Source organism: Vulpes lagopus, chromosome 15 (genome assembly GCF_018345385.1).
Source record: "Vulpes lagopus strain Blue_001 chromosome 15, ASM1834538v1, whole genome shotgun sequence".
NCBI classification, from domain to species: domain Eukaryota; kingdom Metazoa; phylum Chordata; class Mammalia; order Carnivora; family Canidae; genus Vulpes; species Vulpes lagopus.
In genome coordinates, this window is record NC_054838.1 from 42,084,163 (window position 1) to 42,103,080 (window position 18,918).

The 18,918-nt window shown below is 44.4% G+C and overlaps 1 protein-coding gene and 1 long non-coding RNA gene across 3 annotated transcripts in view; one reads left to right on the top strand and one right to left on the bottom strand.

The window, feature by feature from the left end:
- FAT3 (FAT atypical cadherin 3) overlaps positions 1 to 11,985 on the top strand; it is a 650,121-nt gene extending 638,136 nt beyond the window's left edge. The window contains 4 exon segments of the mRNA XM_041730335.1: positions 3,193 to 3,306; positions 4,947 to 5,006; positions 5,557 to 5,592; positions 6,241 to 11,985. Of these exon segments, the coding sequence (XP_041586269.1) occupies positions 3,193 to 3,306; positions 4,947 to 5,006; positions 5,557 to 5,592; positions 6,241 to 6,863 (833 nt within the window). The 3' untranslated portion in view covers positions 6,864 to 11,985.
- Positions 10,287 to 18,918, bottom strand: part of LOC121476373 — an 18,528-nt gene continuing 9,896 nt past the window's right edge. The window contains exons 4-5 of one of the 2 annotated variants that reach the window (XR_005983930.1): positions 12,217 to 12,303; positions 10,295 to 10,422 (exon numbers count right to left, since the gene is read on the bottom strand). This is a non-coding gene — a long non-coding RNA (uncharacterized LOC121476373). Of the gene's footprint in view, positions 10,423 to 12,216; positions 12,304 to 18,918 lie in introns of both variants that reach the window. The other variant, XR_005983932.1, reaches the window with a different exon arrangement.

Consider the following 18,918-nt stretch of genomic DNA (forward strand, 5'->3'; position numbering starts at 1 on the left):
CAAGGTAGTTGGAGATTGGTGAACAACCAGGGAAAGTGAATGCAGTTCAATGGCAACATTAGTGCAGGTTTGTTTTAAAGATTTTATTAATTTATTCATGAGAGACACACAGAGGCAGAGACACAGGCAGAGGGAGAAGCAGGTTCACTACGGGAACCCCAATGCGGACTCGATCCCAGGACCCCGGGATCACAACCTGAGCCAAAGGCAGACACTCAACCACTGAGCCACCCAGGCGCCCAATACAGATTTTTTTTTATTTTAAATTTTTTTTAATTTTTATTTATTTATGATAGTCACAGAGAGAGAGAGAGAGGCAGAGACACAGGCAGAGGGAGAAGCAGGCTCCATGCACCGGGAGCCTGATGTGGGATTCGATCCCGGGTCTCCAGAATCGCGCCCTGGGCCAAAGGCAGGCGCCAAACCGCTGCGCCACCCAGGGATCCCCCAATGCAGATTTTTAAGCAGAGAAACGGCATGATCGAATTTACATTTTTAAAAGATGGCTCTGATTGATCCCTGGAGAACAGACCAAAAAGGCCCAAAGAGCAAAGAAAGCAGAGACCAGTTAGCTAGCTTCCATGAACATCTAATTGAGCAGCAGTGATTGCTTCCCCTGCCTAAAACCAGTCAGGATGAAGCTAAGGCAAGCTCTGTTATAACCTGTGACTTCATCAGGCCATACTGCTTTATATTTCAGCAGCAGAGATCCCCTAGTAGCAGGAGTTCCCAAAGGCTGGGGTTTTAGTACTATGATACATGTTGGGGTAGAGGGTCAGAGGCGGCTGCTTTCACATGGAGCTGGCAAGCATCTGAGCAGAGGAGGTAAAGGGCCTCTTTGTGGAGAAAGGAGAAATTCCTACTGTGTCTTCAAGCATAAGTAAGATTTTGGTAAGAAACTATTGATGAGGGCCTTCCAGAAGCAGGAAGCAGCTTGATGAGTGTAGAGGGCACATGAGGGTTCCCTGACAGGTTCTGTTTTTCAGGAGACAGGTAAAGCTAGAGAGGAAAGTTTGAACATCATCTGCATGCACAGTGGTTGACTCTCTGGGGGCGGGGGGTGAGCTCACTGAAGGAGCCAGAGCAAAGAAAGGATGGCCAAGCTGGACCTCCGAAAGAACTTGGAGATGCCTACATGTGGGAGGTGGGCAGAAGGGAGAGAGACCAGAAAGGGAGACAAAGAGAGCAGGAAAAGAGGACAGGGCAGCTATGCAGAAGCCAAGACCATTGATAAGGTTAGCAGGGTTGCGCACTGGGAAAGTGTTGGGAAGGATACAGGCTTAAAAAAAAAAAAAAATACCGTGCTTGACACCTACAAGCTTTTTGGTCATCTGAAGAGTGTTTCAGTGAGTCAGCACAGAATCCAGAATGCAAACTGGATTAAGGACAGAGAGATTTGGGGAGGAAGCAGCAGAAGAATGTAAAAAAACTGCCCCTGCTGTATGTTGGATCTTCAGTCCTCATGGCTGCCCACGCGGGCACCCAAGTGGAGGAGCAGATGGGTGAAATAAGCGGCTCAAGACCACATAGCTAGCAAAAGGAGGGGTGAGGACTAGAACCTGGCCCATCAGGGTCCACAGCCTGTGCTCTTACCAGTACTACTCTTGGGGGCGTTAGCCAGAAGGAGGGACAGGGGTCTGAATGGGAGAGGACACCTGATGACAGAGGAGGGCCTCTGTTCTTTTCTGGGGCCGCCCCCACCATGCTGTCCGCGGACTCTGTCTTTCTAGTGCCACACTCACATGGTGAGTCCTTGCACTTGGATTTTCACCATAAATACATCCCCTGTCAAATGACCAGTATGGCTCGATTTTATAAAAGCCTTGCCGATCCACCGGTTATCAGGCTTTTTTTTTTTTTTTTAATTTAGCGATGGAGGGCACAATAAATGAAATGAAGAAAGGAGTTTGATGCACTGCATCCACCCGGAGTGGGTCACTTGTTGTTTTCTTCCCAGTGTTCAGGGCTAAGCCCGGCCCTCACCTTGTGCTTTGCTGAGACACATTTTCCTATTTGGGGCAGTATGGCCAGTGGGAGGTGAATTCCTCTCCGGCAGCCAGCTTCACTTGTATCAGTGGTTTATCCAACTCACCGTTCCGCTGTGGCTTCAGCATCTGACAGCAGATGGGCAGCCACAGTGCCTGTTACCGACCTCACCCTTTGTGGCGGAAACAGTGATTTCCGCAGTCACCAACAGCAGCAACCGTGCCCTTGATCACAAGTCACTGTCTCTTCTCCCCATAACATCATGTGATGATTTGAAGCTTTTCCTGGTGATCATTTTCCTCCACTCACTTCATAATGTGACAGCTTGATTTCCCAAATCTACTTCAGGCCAAAGCTCACATTTCCCCCGGAAATATTGTGCTTTTATTGAGTGGATTTCCTTCTTTGTTAAGCAAGGCAGAGTTAGCTGGCCAGACCATCTCTAAGTGACTGATTCATTTTTTCACTTGACAACATCAAGATATGGCTTGTTTTTATTGCTTCCTTTAGATCATCAAAGAAGAGAATAGCTCTGTAGTGTGTGTGTGTGTGTGTGTGCACTTGCTCATGCACAAGTGCGTGTTGCTCAGGCTGTCCTTGCATAGCCAGAAGGAAGAAGTGGGTAGATAAAGCTCTGTCCACACCACTGACTGCCCTCCTGCCACACAGATTTGCAGAACATTGTCACTCCCAAAAATGATGTGACGCTGCCCTCTAGAAGGCAAAGCTGAGAACTCCACTCGCTCCCCAGAGATGGAAGTTGGGATGAATGTAATGGCATTCTCGCCTATAAAATATTTATACCCCTATTTTATAAGTAATCTCATTTAACCTGGTGTTGACACCACGTCGGTTCATGTAAATGATTTAAATTAACTCTGAATGGCAAAGAGCAACCCAGCCACTTCATCCTGCCTTCACTCTTCACTTAGTCGCCTCACTTTGAGGAGGGAACAGCTACTTTCGGCTGTCAGCTCTTTGGAAGCTCATTTACCGCGGGTTAAGGGTTTCGAATCCATAATGTAAATCACTTGATTGACAGACCTTTGCCCCCAGTGACACAATCAATTTTCCATTGTGGAGCTAAATTATTTTCTCGAAGCAAGTGAAAGAGCTCTGAGAAGTGAACCCTGAGGGCGGGAGGGCTAGACATAACGCACAAGGTAACCAGTGTCATTTCTGCTTTCTCTCTGGCTGTCCGCAAAGACAAAGGGGTTGATGATTCCGGAGAAGTGACCTGCTTTGCAGGCAGTAATAAAGGCAGCAACTCTGAGGTTCAGTCCCTGAGCTCCTTCCAGTCGGATTCTGGCGACGACAATGGTAAGCGCTCAGGACATGTGTCCCCCTGCTTGGGTTCTGCCTCCTGTGCTGGTGGTCAGTGGGTGGGAGGAGGGTGATATGATCGGTTCTGTTTCTTGACCTGATCGTGGACTTGGGAGTGTGTTCACCAGCATTTGGGCTGGCCCCATCTTTGGGTGTCATTGCTGTGGGAGCACCTACTGAGCTGCAGCTGTGGGCAGGCCAGGGATCCTGTGTCAGAGGTGGATCAAGTTCCCTGACCTCCAAAAATGCATCCTCTTTGGTTTTTCTCATAAGGGAACCACCTCATCCCAAATGATACTCTCTAGAAAATTCTGATTTCTTTCCTTTTTCTAATTTTACTGCTGTAATCTCTTCCCTGTATACCCAACCTCCCCATCATTAGAAATTCATTTAGAGGTAAGACCTCCTTCCCATAGAAACTCCTTCCCCTAGAAGCGGCATCGTCGTTCAGTTGAAGTCCCCTTATAATCATCTGGGGTTTTGGGCTTTGGAGACTCTATGAATACTGTGACTATGGATCAGCAACTTAGAAAAATGCACATTTACCCAAAATGTTGCATGCAATTCCATATGGTTCATGGACCTCATTGACACCCCCAAAGCTGCTACCACTACCTCTTGTGAACTTATCTTTATGGAGAGGATCTGAATGCTGGACTGGGTTTTTGGAGCTGAGGAACCAGCTCTGGAGGATGGGTTGGTCAGGGGCATACCTCCACATCTGTCTGCCATGATGCTTACTCCTGCCCCTATCCCCAAACAGAACAAAGGCTGTCACTGCTTTGCATTTTATATGGATGCACGGGAGAATGGAAGTTTCCACTCCAGGCAGAGCTCTGGCAATGCTACCTGGCTGACTGTTCGTACCGGCTCTGCTCTGTGTGTCCTTAGGCTCACACATTTGGCCTTTCATGCTTAACCTTCTGGGTTGGTCCTGACCAAAGTGGTTGGTGTTAGGAATTTTCAACAAATTCATTTTAAGCCTGATAACCTCTCCGCAAACTGCTGCTATCAGGTGCTAAATCAACCCATGGAGAGCACAGAATTCTCCTTCCCAGATTCTAACTATTTCAGAGGCCAGCTGCTGACTCCTGTCTGTGCTTTACTGGTGGAAGCTGGGCCTTGGGTGGTTCTAGGTGGTCAGTGGCATCATCATGTGAGTGTGAAGCCATCACTCCTGCAAAGGTGATCCTCCCAGCTCTGGCATTTGGTTTGGAGCAGCACGGCTGACCAGCAAATAATTATCTGTGGGAATGTGAGGTCTTCCCCTGAGGGCCTTTGGGAGTTATTAATGAGAAATTAGCATGAGCTTGATGAGCCACTGCCTTCCCAGATTGATTTCACTGGGCCATGAGGTGTGAATTTATGATCTAGCAATTCCTGCTGATTGTGCCTTTCAGAGGACTGGCCCCAGATTGGCTGCTGTTGCCCTTCTGTTCCAAGTACCCCCAGAACCCCCCAGATAAGAGCGTTCATTGGAGCACTCCTTAATGGGCAGACTGGGGAGGCTTTGGGTGTTTGCATGCAGAGCCTTTGGTGTTGCCGTTGTTGTGAAGAGAAGTTGGCTTATATCTGAAATACGTGACTAACCAGAAACTGTCCTTCCCTTCCCCCTGTCTTCTTTTCCTGGCCACAAGCATCCATTGTGACTGTCATTCAGCTTGTCAACAATGTAGTTGACACTATAGAGAATGAAGGTATTTACTTTTTTCTTCCATAACATTTCTTTGGTGTAGGGGGTTATCCTTTTGAAACTATGGCTTCCTTGTTACTTTGATCTGGGGTTGCTTTTAATCAGCTGGACATCTAGAGGATGCCGGCTGTTTCTCTAGGGGTTGGGATGCATTTTAAAACTTTGGAGAAAAAAAAAATTAGCTCATAAGTTTTTAAATCGATGGGGTACTCGTTTTTATAAAAGTCCCTCTAAGAGAAGAGTACCCAATCAGTTGGAATCCAGATTACTACTAAACTCACTCTTATGTTCCACGTGTACCTACTGAGCACCTGTTATAAGCTGGAAATGTGTAAGAAATCATTCAAAGCTATAATCTGATTTCCATCAGGTAACTCTTAGTGGTGACTTAATACAATTAGGGCCAGGTATAGATGGGATTTATCTGTTTTTTATTTTCCAAATAACAAGAAGAAATAGGAGCATGTCTTTTCAAGTCATCTAAAATGTTCTGTGTTACCCTCTTCACCTGGCTTAGATTATCAGCTTTACGTCTCACTTTGTATTTGTAACAGTGTCTATCATGGACCAAGGACAGAACTACAACCGAGGTGACTCTGCCACGACCCCAGCATCACATTTTACTTACATGTTTTGAATTGTTGAGCTCACCCTTACCCTGTCCCTCTCTCTCCATCCTTTCTGGGTTTCTTTGATCTGAATTTTGCATGTTCCAGGTGTCTTGTATGCTTGGCATTGGAAGAGAAAGTCCCACCAGCATCCCTCCCCCAGCCTCCCCACTGTGCGTGTCCTTCATCCATTTGCAATGCATCGCCCTGCCTTCTGTGGACCACAGTATGGCCCACACCCCCGCCCCCTCTCTGGGAGCATGCTGCCAGCCTGGCTCTGCATCCAGCACACAGAAAGGAAGAGGAAATAGCGGGGAGGGGATGCTGGGACCGTGTTTCCTCAGCATGCCCCGGCTGGGCTGGCCATCCCTCCCGGCAAGGCTGAGTGTGAGGCTCTGCAGCAGCCAGGCACCATCTATCTCTCAGAGTGGCCATCGCCTCATTCTCCAGGGGCCAGAGCATGGCTGGTCCCTGCTAGAGCCCTGTAAGGAGCATGCACATGCCCCTGGCATCTTAGGGCCTCTTGGATGTTAATTGCATGTCAGGTGCTGTGTCCCTGTCCACCCCTTTTCCGAGCGCACCCCAGCTCCAGTCTGGAGGAAATTAACCATCAGGGCGCTTCTCCCACAGCCTACCACTGGGACACCTCGGACTGGATGCCCGGGGCCCGCCTGTCGGACATAGAGGAAGTGCCCAACTACGAGAACCAGGAGGGCGGCTCTGCGCAGCAGGGCAGCACGCGGGAGCTGGAGAGCGACTACTACCTGGGCGGCTATGACATCGACAGCGAGTACCCGCCGCCCCACGAGGAGGAGTTCCTGCCCCAGGACCAGCTGCCGCCTCCGCTGCCGGAGGACTTCCCGGACCAGTACGAGGCCCTGCCACCCTCCCAGCCCGTGTCGCTGGCTGGCACGCTGAGCCCCGACTGCAGGAGGCGGCCCCAGTTCCACCCCAGCCAGTACCTCCCCCCCCACCCGTTCCCCAACGACACGGATTTGGTGGGCCCGCCCGCCGCCTGTGAGTTTAGTACTTTTGCCGTGAGCCTGAACCAGGGCGCGGAGACGGCGGGCCCCGCCGACGGCGTGTCTCTGTCCTTGCACAATTCCAGAGGCACCTCGTCCTCGGATGTGTCGGCCAGCTGCGGCTTTGACGAGTCCGAAGCAGCCATGAGTGACTACGAGAGCGTGGGAGAGCTCAGCCTCGCCAGCCTGCACATTCCCTTCATCGAGACTCAGCACCAGACCCAGGTGTAGACGGCGCACCTGCCGGGGGTGCCTGGCACTGTCTGTGGCTGAACCACGGGAAGGAAGCTGGCCGCGCTGGCGACTGTCTCTGCAGTCGGTGGCCCGAAGGACACCAGACGTGCCGCCAGGAACTTCTTCACAAGTCCTGCCGTCGCGCATGGGCAAGCTCCACTCCAGCTGGGTGACAAGGAAAGGCTCCGATTGTTTCTTAGAAGTGACAGAGAGAGCCTTGCAGTAGGTACCTGCGTTTACGACCAAGACCGGGCACTGAGTGTCGACGAAGGAATACACTCCACCTGCTTGGTTACACAGCCTGTCTCGTGTGGCTTTGTGCAGTATTGGGACCCGGAAGGGTTACAGCGGCAGAGCCAGCAGTATTCATAACTGGCAACGAGCAAAGAGGCACTGTTGCATGTCATTTTGAGCCACTGGGGGGAGGGGGATGAAAATAGTAGTTATGATGGTTGGAAAAGTTAGTCTCTTAGGCAAAAGAAAAGAGAAATTTTTTTAAATCAACAAAAAAATGGGCTGAAGCCTTTAAAATCAATTCTATTTTTCTTTAATGAGCTGTCCAGTTTTCAGCTATAAAATTAGGTTTGGGTAACATGGTTCGTACGCTTAGTTATTTTTGTTTGTGTTAAGCCTCCAATATAATATAGCTGGGCTTTATGATCTTTGAGAAAGGTATCAGTGGAGAGGAATGTGAGAATATTTGGGCTTGCTTTTGTGGGTTGGGGGAAGGTTAGCATTGTTCAGACATTAGAAAGAATGTGATTATCTGTTTCTTTTTTTTTCTGTGTGTTTTCCGGTAAATATTCCTGGCTATAGCTACAATTTTAATATCACTGTAGAAATTGGCCTTTGTTCTGAGAATCAGGAAGGAAAAGGAGTAAATAAAAAAACCATACTTGGGCACATTGTTCATTTAGAGGTTTAAACAGAATTCAAATTCAGTGGGAAAAAGGGAAATGGACTTTCAAAGTTTTCAGCTGGATAATCACAATTCTTGATAATGCAGATAAGGTCTAAGTGTTATTTTAAATTGGTAGCATCATCACTATAAATGCAATTATGTTTGAGAAAGAAGAAAGTAGAGTAGTTCTCGTGTATAGATTATAATAGTCTGTGTGTCTGGGCCTATGTACAAATAAATGTGCTTGCACTCAATAAGGCTGCTCTTGAGGAAAGCTAACCTGAAGGTTTTAGGATGTGGACTGTGTTGAAAATCCTGCCAGCAAGGCAGACCTTCCAATTTCTCTGATCTCTACAATGTTAGAGAAACACCAAATGCCATATTTTACTCCGGTTCAGTTAACTTTATTTAGGTACTGCCATTTATATTGACTTAAAACAAAACTGTGCTTTTTAAAAAAATAATAATATTTTGTTATAGTTTTTCCAGGACTAAACTCATCTTTGAAAGATGTGTAATGTTTAATTACACCCCGGGGTTCTCCTGTCTTCTGACATGTGGGCTCTGGCCCTGAATTTCCAAAATTGACAGGAGAATTATTCCGCCAGAGATACGATAACCCCAATACTCAAAGCTTAAAGTTACTAAGTTGAGTGACTTTCCTCTTCTGCTTCAATCAGATTATGGCTGCGTGCACAGTGGCCATGGTAAATAAATGCATATTTGCACTATCTGCTTCATGAGCAAATCTCTGTGTCCACGGTTTCTGGTGACATATGGCATTGGTGTGTTGATTGTACTGTCCTGAATCTGTGTATCATCCACTTAGACATATTTTTAGTTGCTTCAGTTGTGTTCAGGCACTTCTTTGTAGGAGTCAGTGTTCTGAAGTTCGTTGTAAAAAAAAAAAAAAAAAAAAAAATTCCTTTTCATTCCCAAGCTTCCTGAGTCGAGGATACACTTCACAGATTTTTCAGCTTTTCTCCTCTCCCTGTCTCTTGGTTGGACCTACTCATGGAAGCATTACCCGCACTGTGGTCTTGAAATAAATGAAATTTCACTGAGGCTGCTTTTGAGAATAAAGTCTTTGGTATTTTTCTTAGGTAAGAAGCACATTTGCAAGCGTCACAGAGAAAATGATGAACTAATGGCCTAGAATAGAATCACTGCTACACTTTTAATAATGCAATGACATAAAAACCATCAAAGTAAAACCAACAATTCATTTGCCCCCAGGAAATATTAGAACGAGATTAATGCCGATGAGTCACTACTGCTTACACAGCATCTCCTCAAGGGAGAATGCCTGAGTGACACGGTAATGAAGGAATAAATAGATCCTAATGCTGTTGTGAAGTCACCCAAGAAAATTGTGCCCACTCTTTTTGCTCTGACCTAGATAAAATACCTCTTTCTTCAGCAGATCTCCCTGATTTTCTGCAGAGTAGCTCTGCAGCTAAATGTATACCGGACAAGCATGTGTTATGTTTTCATTACCTTTGAACACATGGTCTCTTTTCACTTTTGGGGGATAGCTAGTTTTCCCTGTAGGTTACAGGACGGCTTGCGGTCAGGCCAGCATAGAACTGGGTGGGGTGACCGCTGACCCAAAGAGCTGTCTGCTTGTCTAATCTCTGTTTTTTATAAAAGAGGAAACATGGCCAGAGAGGGGATGAGACTTGCCCAAGCTCATGCAGAAAGTGAAGTAGCTAAACTAGAACCCATCATTTAACCAGTATTCTTTCTCTATAACATTGTTCACCACCTAACTTCCTGGGACATGGTATCTGCCTGCTTCTGCTGGAACCTTCTGACCTCCCACATTCCTGCCTTGAAATATACTAGAAGAGAGAATTCGTGGAGATTATTTCTCTGGAATCCTTAGGATCTCATGTTTCCTTGCAGCTCCTCCTACCCCACCCCATCCCCAGGAAAGATGCAGTTACAGAATTCACACATTTCTTTGGACGTTTATCAAAATGCTGCTTTTACCAAATGAATGTTTTCTAAAATAAGGATGGAATGATAATTACAGAAGGGAACTCAGGCCAGGCATCAATTATAGCAAAACTTTGATTATAATGTTACCTACTGGATGCAGTTTTGTTTCTCTTTTTTTTTTTTTTACTCGAGCCTTCGGCGCACCCCTCCAACCTACCACTGCCAGTTCTGGTGTTTGTTCCTCCCTGCTCCGCCATGATGAACCACATGGAAAATATGTAAGCCAATAAGTGTCTTGCCCTTTTTTCTATTGTGCATGCTACCTCCTGGGAGCCATTTTCCATAGCCTGTTACAGGCACTTTACCTATATTGCACACAGTCTTGTAAGGTTGAGAGTAGCTGGACTGGACCATTGGTGTTTGTCCTGTAGTAAGCAGAAGCTATGGGGTTGTAAAAGATGAATAAAGTATGTGTTCATTTGCTTCCTCCTGCAAGCGTTTTGCTGCTGAGTTCCATTCCATGCCAGCTTGCCATTTACTCATGTCCTGCCCATTTGTGAGATGCCGTTGTAGAAGACTTCGTAGGAAGAGCAGGTCAAGTCTATGCATTTGAGGTTTACCCTATCAGACAATCAGTTGGAAGGCCTGGAAAGGGCATTTATGATGCATTCCTAGAACTTATCTGGAACTGCCCCCGGGAATCACTAGCACAGCCTGGAAAAAGAAGTGAGTAAAACATATACACCACTGGCCAACTCCTACTTACTTCCCACCCCATTCACCCCCACGCCCTGCCCAACTGCCCCCACCAATGCTGTGTCTATGTAATCAAAGTCAGGGTAATTGAGAAAAGAGATTACCACAAAGAATCATGTGAGACCCAGAAAACACTTCCCTGGGAGCAAATCCAGGAAGATCTAGTGTTCATTTTGCATGGGCTGCCCAGATAATTGTCTGGTTTCTTCACACTTGTACCCTCCCAGTGCAACACACATTGCTTTTATGTTTTATGTTTTTAGTTTCAAACCGTAAGAAATGGAGATATGAAGAGGTGCTGCTTCAGAGTTCTCATTTTGTGTGGTCTGTGAGAAGGCAGTTACGTGTTTATGCTTGGTTTTTGTCTTGTGACATTCAACTGCACATTATTCTGGTGGAAATCCACAAAGGCTTTAAGCTTCTGGTTGCATAATTCTAGAGTTTAAAGTCACCATTTGTGGGTTTGGCATCAGTTAATACATAGCCAGCTGGCTAAGAGGTAGGAGAAGAGTCAGATTTTCTCTCCTCATGTAATAATGAAAAGCAATAATTACAAGTATGTGATATTACACAAAGGCCATAATTAGTCTCTTCCAGTGTTGAAGATGCACTAGAGAATCGTACAGTCATTTGAAGTGTGTTTGGATCCATTGGTATGGACCGTAGCACCCTTCCGGCAAACAAATACCTGAATTGCTACTACTTAACAACTTTCCAAGCCCGTACTACTGCATTTCGGGAGGTGACAGATGTGTTCAGGAAATGGAAGCAGTTCTTTTTAAGCACTGTATCAGAGAGATTGTCTTGTAAATTTACCTGTTACAAACAGGCTGGTTTGTAAAAGATGTATGTTTTGGTGTTTAAAATGTTTATAAAATTGTATATAATGGTTTCAATTTTCCAGGCTTTTGTAGATACTGTATTTGATGCCTATCAGGATGCTTTAATTTGGGAGGGAGGGAGTCGAATATAATTCTAAGTCACTCATGCTGTTGGTCTGCAAACTTTTGAGGTAACTACACACACACACACACACACACACACACACAGGATTTTCGATTTGAAAATGAGGTTTTTTAATCATTTCAAAATGTACTGTAACCTTTCTTTGGTTCTACTGTTTTCATTTAACTTTCTCTGTTTCCAAGAAAATGTTTGTATCAACATTTTTTAAAACAAGTGTATTTTTCCCAGTTACCAAGTACCTGATTTTTATGCCATTTCAAATTCGGATGAAGTATGTCATTTCTTTACACACACACACACACACACACACACACGCACACGAACTCCCCTAAACTTGCACACATACCACACACCAAACCTTATGCAAAGGGGAAAGCTAACACTTCAAGTGAATCTTGTCCCTTACAGAAATGAATTGTTTCTGCATATATTGCTGTTGGCTGTATTCAGTCTTGTGTTCTTTTCTAAAAAAAAAAAAGAAAGAAAAGAAAAAAGAAAGAAAGAAAAAGAAAAAAGGAAAAGGAAAAAAAATGAAAGAAAAACCAACAAAAGACAGCCAAACAAAACAAAACAAAACAAAACAAAAAAAACCAACAGTGTACAGGTTTGTAATTGCCAAAATTTGATGGTTAAAATAAGTTTTCAAGTAAAAAGAAAAATGAAACTAGCAATTGTGTTGATCCTTTTTAAGTGTTTTTCTTTTATTCGCCTTCAGTTGATTGCTCTTGTGGTACTTAAGCAGTCATATTTTTGCGGGGGATGGTGGTTTCTTCAGAGATTTCTTACCTCCAGAAAGACTTCCATTGGTTCTGGTGCACATGTGTTGGAATCCTACATAGCTTCTTACTGGGCACATACTCTGTAAGGATTTGCCTGATGAGAATGAGCACAGTCCTAGAGGCTTGGAAAAATAAGGGCCTTCAAGCCCTACCTCTGCGGAAATGTCTCCTCCACACCTCCCCATGCCTTCTAGGCAGCTTCTCCAGTACTGGTCTCCCCAAACAAAAACAAAACAAACACCCAAACAAATAAAAAATCCTAAAGTTTGGAACACAGCATGAATTTCCCTCCAAAAAGCTCTAGAAAATTCTCCATACAGAGTGAAAGTCAAAATATACACAAAACTTGGGGTGGAGAACAAATTGATATTTTGAAGAGACAGTGGCATTACAAGAAGTTAGCCTGATACCAGGAAGGACTCCAAAAGGAGAGGGGCACCCTCTGCCTTGCTTGGTGAAGGAGGCCCAGGCCTGCTGGCAGAACAACCCTCGGTGAGCCCCAGCAGCAAAAAGCTTCCTCAGCTCCCCAGTCCTCTGGGCTACCCCTGGAGTGGACCCTTGCCTGTGCCTGCTGCAAAACTGCCTGCCTTGCCCTCACCAGGATTATGGAGCCACTCTGCAGAGTAGGCCCTGGCTAGGCATTCAGTTTCTCCTTACTATGCTGGCAGAGCTAGGTATACGGAGATCCTCTGGTCACTAGGTCATCCTGCAAGTAAATGCTAAGCAACCGGATAAAAGAAGGAGAGCACCAATTTAGTGCATTTGGCCACTTTCACGGTATAGATACTCCTATCGTGGCTGATTTCAACCTACTAAGGTAGCATAAAGGGGCTCACAAAGTATAACCAACAGTGACTCTTGCAAGCTAGTATGCGCCAACTCCAGCATCCCTCTGGCTCCCCAACCAGACCATGAGCTACTTGAAAGCAGAGTCATGTCTTCATCATCTTTGGTTCCCTGTACAATACCAGCCCTCCACTGAATATTCTTGATTGAAAATGTCATCAATGATGTCTCCCGCTAAATCCCCTTGACCTCATAAATCCTCCCTCATTTTGCTGAATTTGGTAACTGCGGTGAGAAGGATTTCCAGAGAGGAAAGAGGTGTTGAAAATGTTCCAAGTCTCCTGCCTTTCAACCCCACAACACAGTAATAGGGTCATGAGTTGAGCACCAGGAAAACATTCACGTCTGTGCCTTTCATGTGGCCGCCCTTAACAAAGAGAAAATTTCTTTACATCTCCATCCATGCCTCAAAAATGACAGAGTAATCCAGAGATGTCACTTAAGAAATAGCAGTGGTCTGTTGGGGAAACAAGAAAAGAAAATCCTTTTGCTGTCTATCTTTATTGTTTACTGGTTCTTTAAAGTAAAAGGGTCAGTTCCTAGCTTGGAAAGAGGTCTCTGTGAAAAGTCACTTCTTTTTATGGGCCCAGGTCAGGGGTCCCCAACACCAATTCCCAGTTTTGATGACTCCCTAGGACTCTGGACTCAGCGTATGGTTGTACTCATGGCCGTGAAACAACCAAGGGAGCTCATTAGGTACTCAACGTCCAAGGCTTTATTGGAGACTAGTGTCACCTAAAGCCTCTGCCTGGCATGTACCAAAATTCCAGACTCTCAGAAGAAATGCAGGGGTTCAGCATAAATGATGCCGATGTGGTGGGAACCCCTCCCAAAGTTCCAATCCCAGACAGGAGGAAGGGCCAACCTGGTAAGAAGGGCTTTCAGAGGATAGCATCAGACCTGCCAGTCCCTGCAGGACCTGCAAAATCCCTCTGGAATTTCTACCAATGGCCCCTCCTCCATTTCTTCAGACTCATAGCAATTAGTAATTTCCATTTTTCATGCAGTGTCAGGCTTGAACTCATGATCCTGAGATCAAGAGTCACATGCTCGGCTGACTAAACCAACCAGGCACCCCTTGTGTCCATTCCTTTACTTGTTAAAATCTAATTAATTTTTAGCCAATTATGCCTATTTCGTACTGTCTTTAATAAGATTTGGAACAGCCTAAATATCTAACAATAAATAATACCTTGGAACAAACTGGCACAAATGCCAAGACAGCCTAACAAGCTGAGCAAGAACAAGAGTTTAAAAATAGAAAATTCTAGAACATTTTTTCCATGTTCCTTTAATTGTACTTTCCTTCCTTCCTCCCTTCCTTCCTTTGGCTGGTAGAACCACCAAAAACTCATTCTCTATGAGACACTAAATGTCCAGCTCTGAGGTCCTACATTTAAACAAGATTGTTCAGGAAAGTTAGGTGTTACCAAGAAAATCATAAGCAGATTCTATACAGATTAAATGCTGAGGGTCCTCTAACAACGGGTCATGTCTGAATGATCATTCTTCCACATATTTTAGCCTTGAAATTGTTTATCTCTGTGCTGTAGAAAAACTCAAAGTAATCCTTAAAACATGAATTTCTAATACGGACTTTCATCAGTTGAAAACAAAGAAGGGCCATTGAGAGGAAACATGTAGTTAGGGTCTACCTCCTTGCTCCTCAAATTGTGGTCCACAGACCAGCAGCATCGATCTCACCAGAGAGCATGCTAGGTATACAGAATCCCAGACCACTGAGTCAGAATCCTCATGTTAACAAGTTCTCCAGGCAATTCATATGTGTATGCACATTAATGTCTGGAAGCACAGCTGGGTTTTTGACTTGGACTCAGATACATACTAGCCATGTGAACTTAACTGAGTTGCTTAATCGCTCTGTACTTCAGTTGCATAGTCTGTAAGATAGGTAGGTTGCAAGAAAACAGTGATGCGGTGCATACAAACTGCTCAGTACGCTGTCTGACAAATAATAAGCACTCAAATGGTAGCCACATATTATTTTTCATAATTTTCATTTGGATTCCACTGTGCAGAAAGGGAATTTTCAGGGATCCCATCTCGTCTGGCTACTAGAGAAACAGTTCAGATAGTAATGATTAAAACTATTAATAAAAATAGAAAAATCCTTTGAGTTCAAGCTCAGGTGTTCTCTGGAGTCATGCTTTCTGACAATGCTCTCTGGCACATTATCGAGCACCTTGCTAAAATAAATGTGTTTTGCACAGATAGGAGGGAGGGGCTTTGACGCAGCCACCTATGGCTACTGAGGTTCATCATCCCTCTCGTCCTGGCATCTCCTAATGAAGCCGAGTCCCTGATCAATGCCAGGTCCTACCTCTTGAGGCAGAGATTTTAAGGCTGAATCATTTCTGTGATCCAGAAAGAAATGGCATTTAACTGGGTCACAAAGGAATTCAGTGACAGATGATGAGATCTAGGTGTGTGGGAAGGCTAACGGTGGGCTTACTTGTTCTAAATGGTAGGAAATTGACTCTGAGAAGAATGAGATTAAAATGACCAAAAGGGCAACAACTTCAAGAACAAAACTGAAAAGCTATGATAAGATTTACCGTGTAAATAATTCACCTAGCACAGGAAAAGGCTTGGGCTCTGAGCACAAAGGGACTTTTTCACATCCCAGAATATAATTAATTAAGAATTCAGGACACAAGGTAATTAGAGAAACTGTAACCTGGAGGCATGCTGCTGAATTATTCTGATCATTTTTAACAATGAGAAAATTTAATTTTCCCATCATGTGGCATAGATTTTAAATTTGGGCGAAGTGAAGATCAGTGTTCGTAGAGTATAGTCAGCAAATTAAACTATTTCTTTCAATTTTGATTTTCCAGCCAAAATCAGGATCCTGTGATTGAATCTAAATCATGGAAATGATTGTCAGAGCTGGAAGATACTTGAGAGAAAAATGTACAAATTACAGTTGAATCTTGCATCTGAACACTAAGCTATCCATGTGGCTCCCTTTGTACTGTGTGTGTGTGCGTGACTGTGTGTGTGTGTGTGAATCTGTGACATTATTTGATGTTATGTTCTGGGGCACAGGGGATGAATAAATTATTCCTATATATAATGGAGATGATGTCAAACTACCAACAAATTACACTCACTTTCTTTGACAGGAAGAGGCTGTCAACACTTTTTAGTCTCCAATTAGTACTCATAGAGTTAAAAGTGAAAAGCCGAATTCATTTTTTGATGAACCCAGCATTCACAGGAGATATGCTGCAATCTACAGCACTTGAATTACCCATTTTTCACATTATTTCAGGCATTGCTTATTTAAATATTTCCAAGTGTACTTGTGATGCTTTTTATTAATGCATCAATTATTCAGTGTGCATTTTCAGGCTATTGCAGTGATTTCCCAAATATCTATTGCCTCATTTTGTACCTATAAAATCCCTACTTTAATTGTACTATCAATATTTCCAAGGGCTTCACCCAAAGCATAGTTTTTGTTTCAGAGAGACTGGGTTTGACTCCCTCTGTTGTGGGTTGAATCATGTTTCCTAAAAAGATATGTTAAAGTCCTAGCCTTGGAGTGCCTGGGTCACTCAGCCACTTAAACATCTGACTCTTGATTTTGGCTCAGATCATAATCCTGGGTCCAGGGATCAAGCCCTGCATCAGGCTCTGCACTCAGCAGGGAGTCTACTTGAGATTCTCTCTCTCTCTCTCTTCCTCTGTCCTTCCCTGCCTGCTCACCCCACCCCCACCTCTCTCTGTCTCTAATAGATCAAATAAATCTTAAAAACAAAAACAAAAGTTCCAGCCTTGGGAGCCTGTGAAAGTGACCTTATTTGGAAATAGGGTCATTGCAGATATAAGCAAGTTAAAATGAAGTGACACTGGATTAGGTTGGTTCCTAATCCAATACAACTTGTGTCTTTATAAAAAGAGACACAGACAACACGCACACAAGGGAGATTGCCATGTGAAGGTGTAGACAGACTGAAGTGAAGTCCCTCAGGCCAAGGAAACACAGGGCCTGTCATAACCACCAGAAACTAGGAGAAAGGGTTGGAATAGATCTTCCCTTGGAAACCGGAGGAGAGGGACGCCTGGGTGGCTCAGTGGTTGAGCATCTGCCTTTAGCTCAGGTCATGATCCCAGGGTCCTGGGCTCGAATCCTGCATCAGGCTCCCCACAAGGAGTCTGCTTCTCCCTCTGCCTATGCCTCTGCCTCTCTCTCTGTGCCTCTCATGAATAAATAAATAAACTATTTTGGGCAGCCCCCGTGGCACAGCAGTTTAGCGCCTGCCTTTGGCCCAGGGTGTGATGCTGGAGACCCAGGATCAAGTCCCACATCAGGCTCCCTGCATGGAGCCTGCTTCTCCCTCTGCCTTTGTCTCTGTCTCTCTCTCTGTTCTCTCATGAAAAAATTAATAAAATCTTTAAAAAAAAAAAAGAAACTATTTTAAGAAAGAGAGAGAGAAAGAAGAAAGAAGAAAGAAAGAAAGAAAGAAAGAAAGAAAGAAAGAAAGAAAAAGAAAGAGAAAGAAAGAAAGAAGGAAGAAAAAGAAGAAAGAAAGAAAGAAAGAAAGAAAGAAAGAAAGAAAGAAAGAGATAGAAGAAAGAAAGAAGAAGAAAGAAAGAAAGAAAAAAAGAAAGAAAGAAAGAAAAAGAAATTAATTCCAAGAAAAACTAACTTTGCTGACACTTGGATTTTGGATTTTGAAAACTGGTGTTAATTTGTAATACCCACCCTACAGAGCTGGGGTAGTGGTTACATGAGATGCCTCTAGGGGTGCAAATAGTGTCAGTGTTGCCACATGCTTCTAGTGTTAGTTCAAGGAGGCCTAGACATAAGAAGCCCAGTAGAGAGAAACAACCCTGTTCTCAGAAAAAAAGGCCTTGTCCATGTTTCCATTTTGACTGACTTTTTTTGATTGACAAGCAATAAAAGCAATACCAAATAAGCTTTATTTTTTTAAAGATTTTATTTATTTATTCATGAGAGACACACACACACAGAGAGAGAGAGGCAGAGACACAGGCAGAGGGAGAAGCAGGCTCCCTGCAGAGAGCCTGATGTGGGACTCGATCCCGGGTCTCCAGGATCACACCCTGAGCTGAAGGCAGCACTAAACCGCTGAGCCACCCGGGCTGCCCCCAAAATAAGCTTTAAATAAGAGGAGAATCACCATACTTCTAGCACCCTAGTGATTTCTGCTTTTATATTCCATTTATTTTGTATTCCATTATTACTTTACAGTGATACAGTTGCTCACTTGCAGAATTTTTCACAGCTGTAGTCACAGTATTGACATCATTTTTATATCCCAACCCTATTCTTTCACTCTGTGTATTTAGATATTTTGGGGGCTTTTACAAGTCATCATATTGAAGTTTGAATGCTTTTTTAATATTTGAGGGAAGTAGGTGAGTTCAAGGAAGATGGAGTTGCTTCTAAGCCTGGAGAGTTGATGGGGGAGATGATGAGAATCCTTTATCTACTGAGGTTGGCATCAAGGAAGTCTGCTTCGCCCCAGACATGCCTGGGTGATAGGCCTATTAGCTAGGAGGGAAATCTTGTGTTAGAGAATGAGAGGCTTGGAAGACCTGGAAGCCAGGCCCAGTTCCCTTCTGGTCTCAAGGATTGGGTGCTTTCCAGAACTTCATACCTTGCTCTTCAGAGGGCAATCTCTGTCCTACGAGGACTCTCTTGAAGCTACTTTTGCTGAGAAAGCACAGCACACTCTTAGTTTTTAGGTTTATTTAGGGTGGCTGAAGGAAGTTATGGAGCTCCAAATCACCCCCTGAGTCATCCCTTGTTGTGCCTACCAATCACCTGTGTGGCTTTAGGGGCTGCCTGGAAGAACCAACCCTTTGCTGG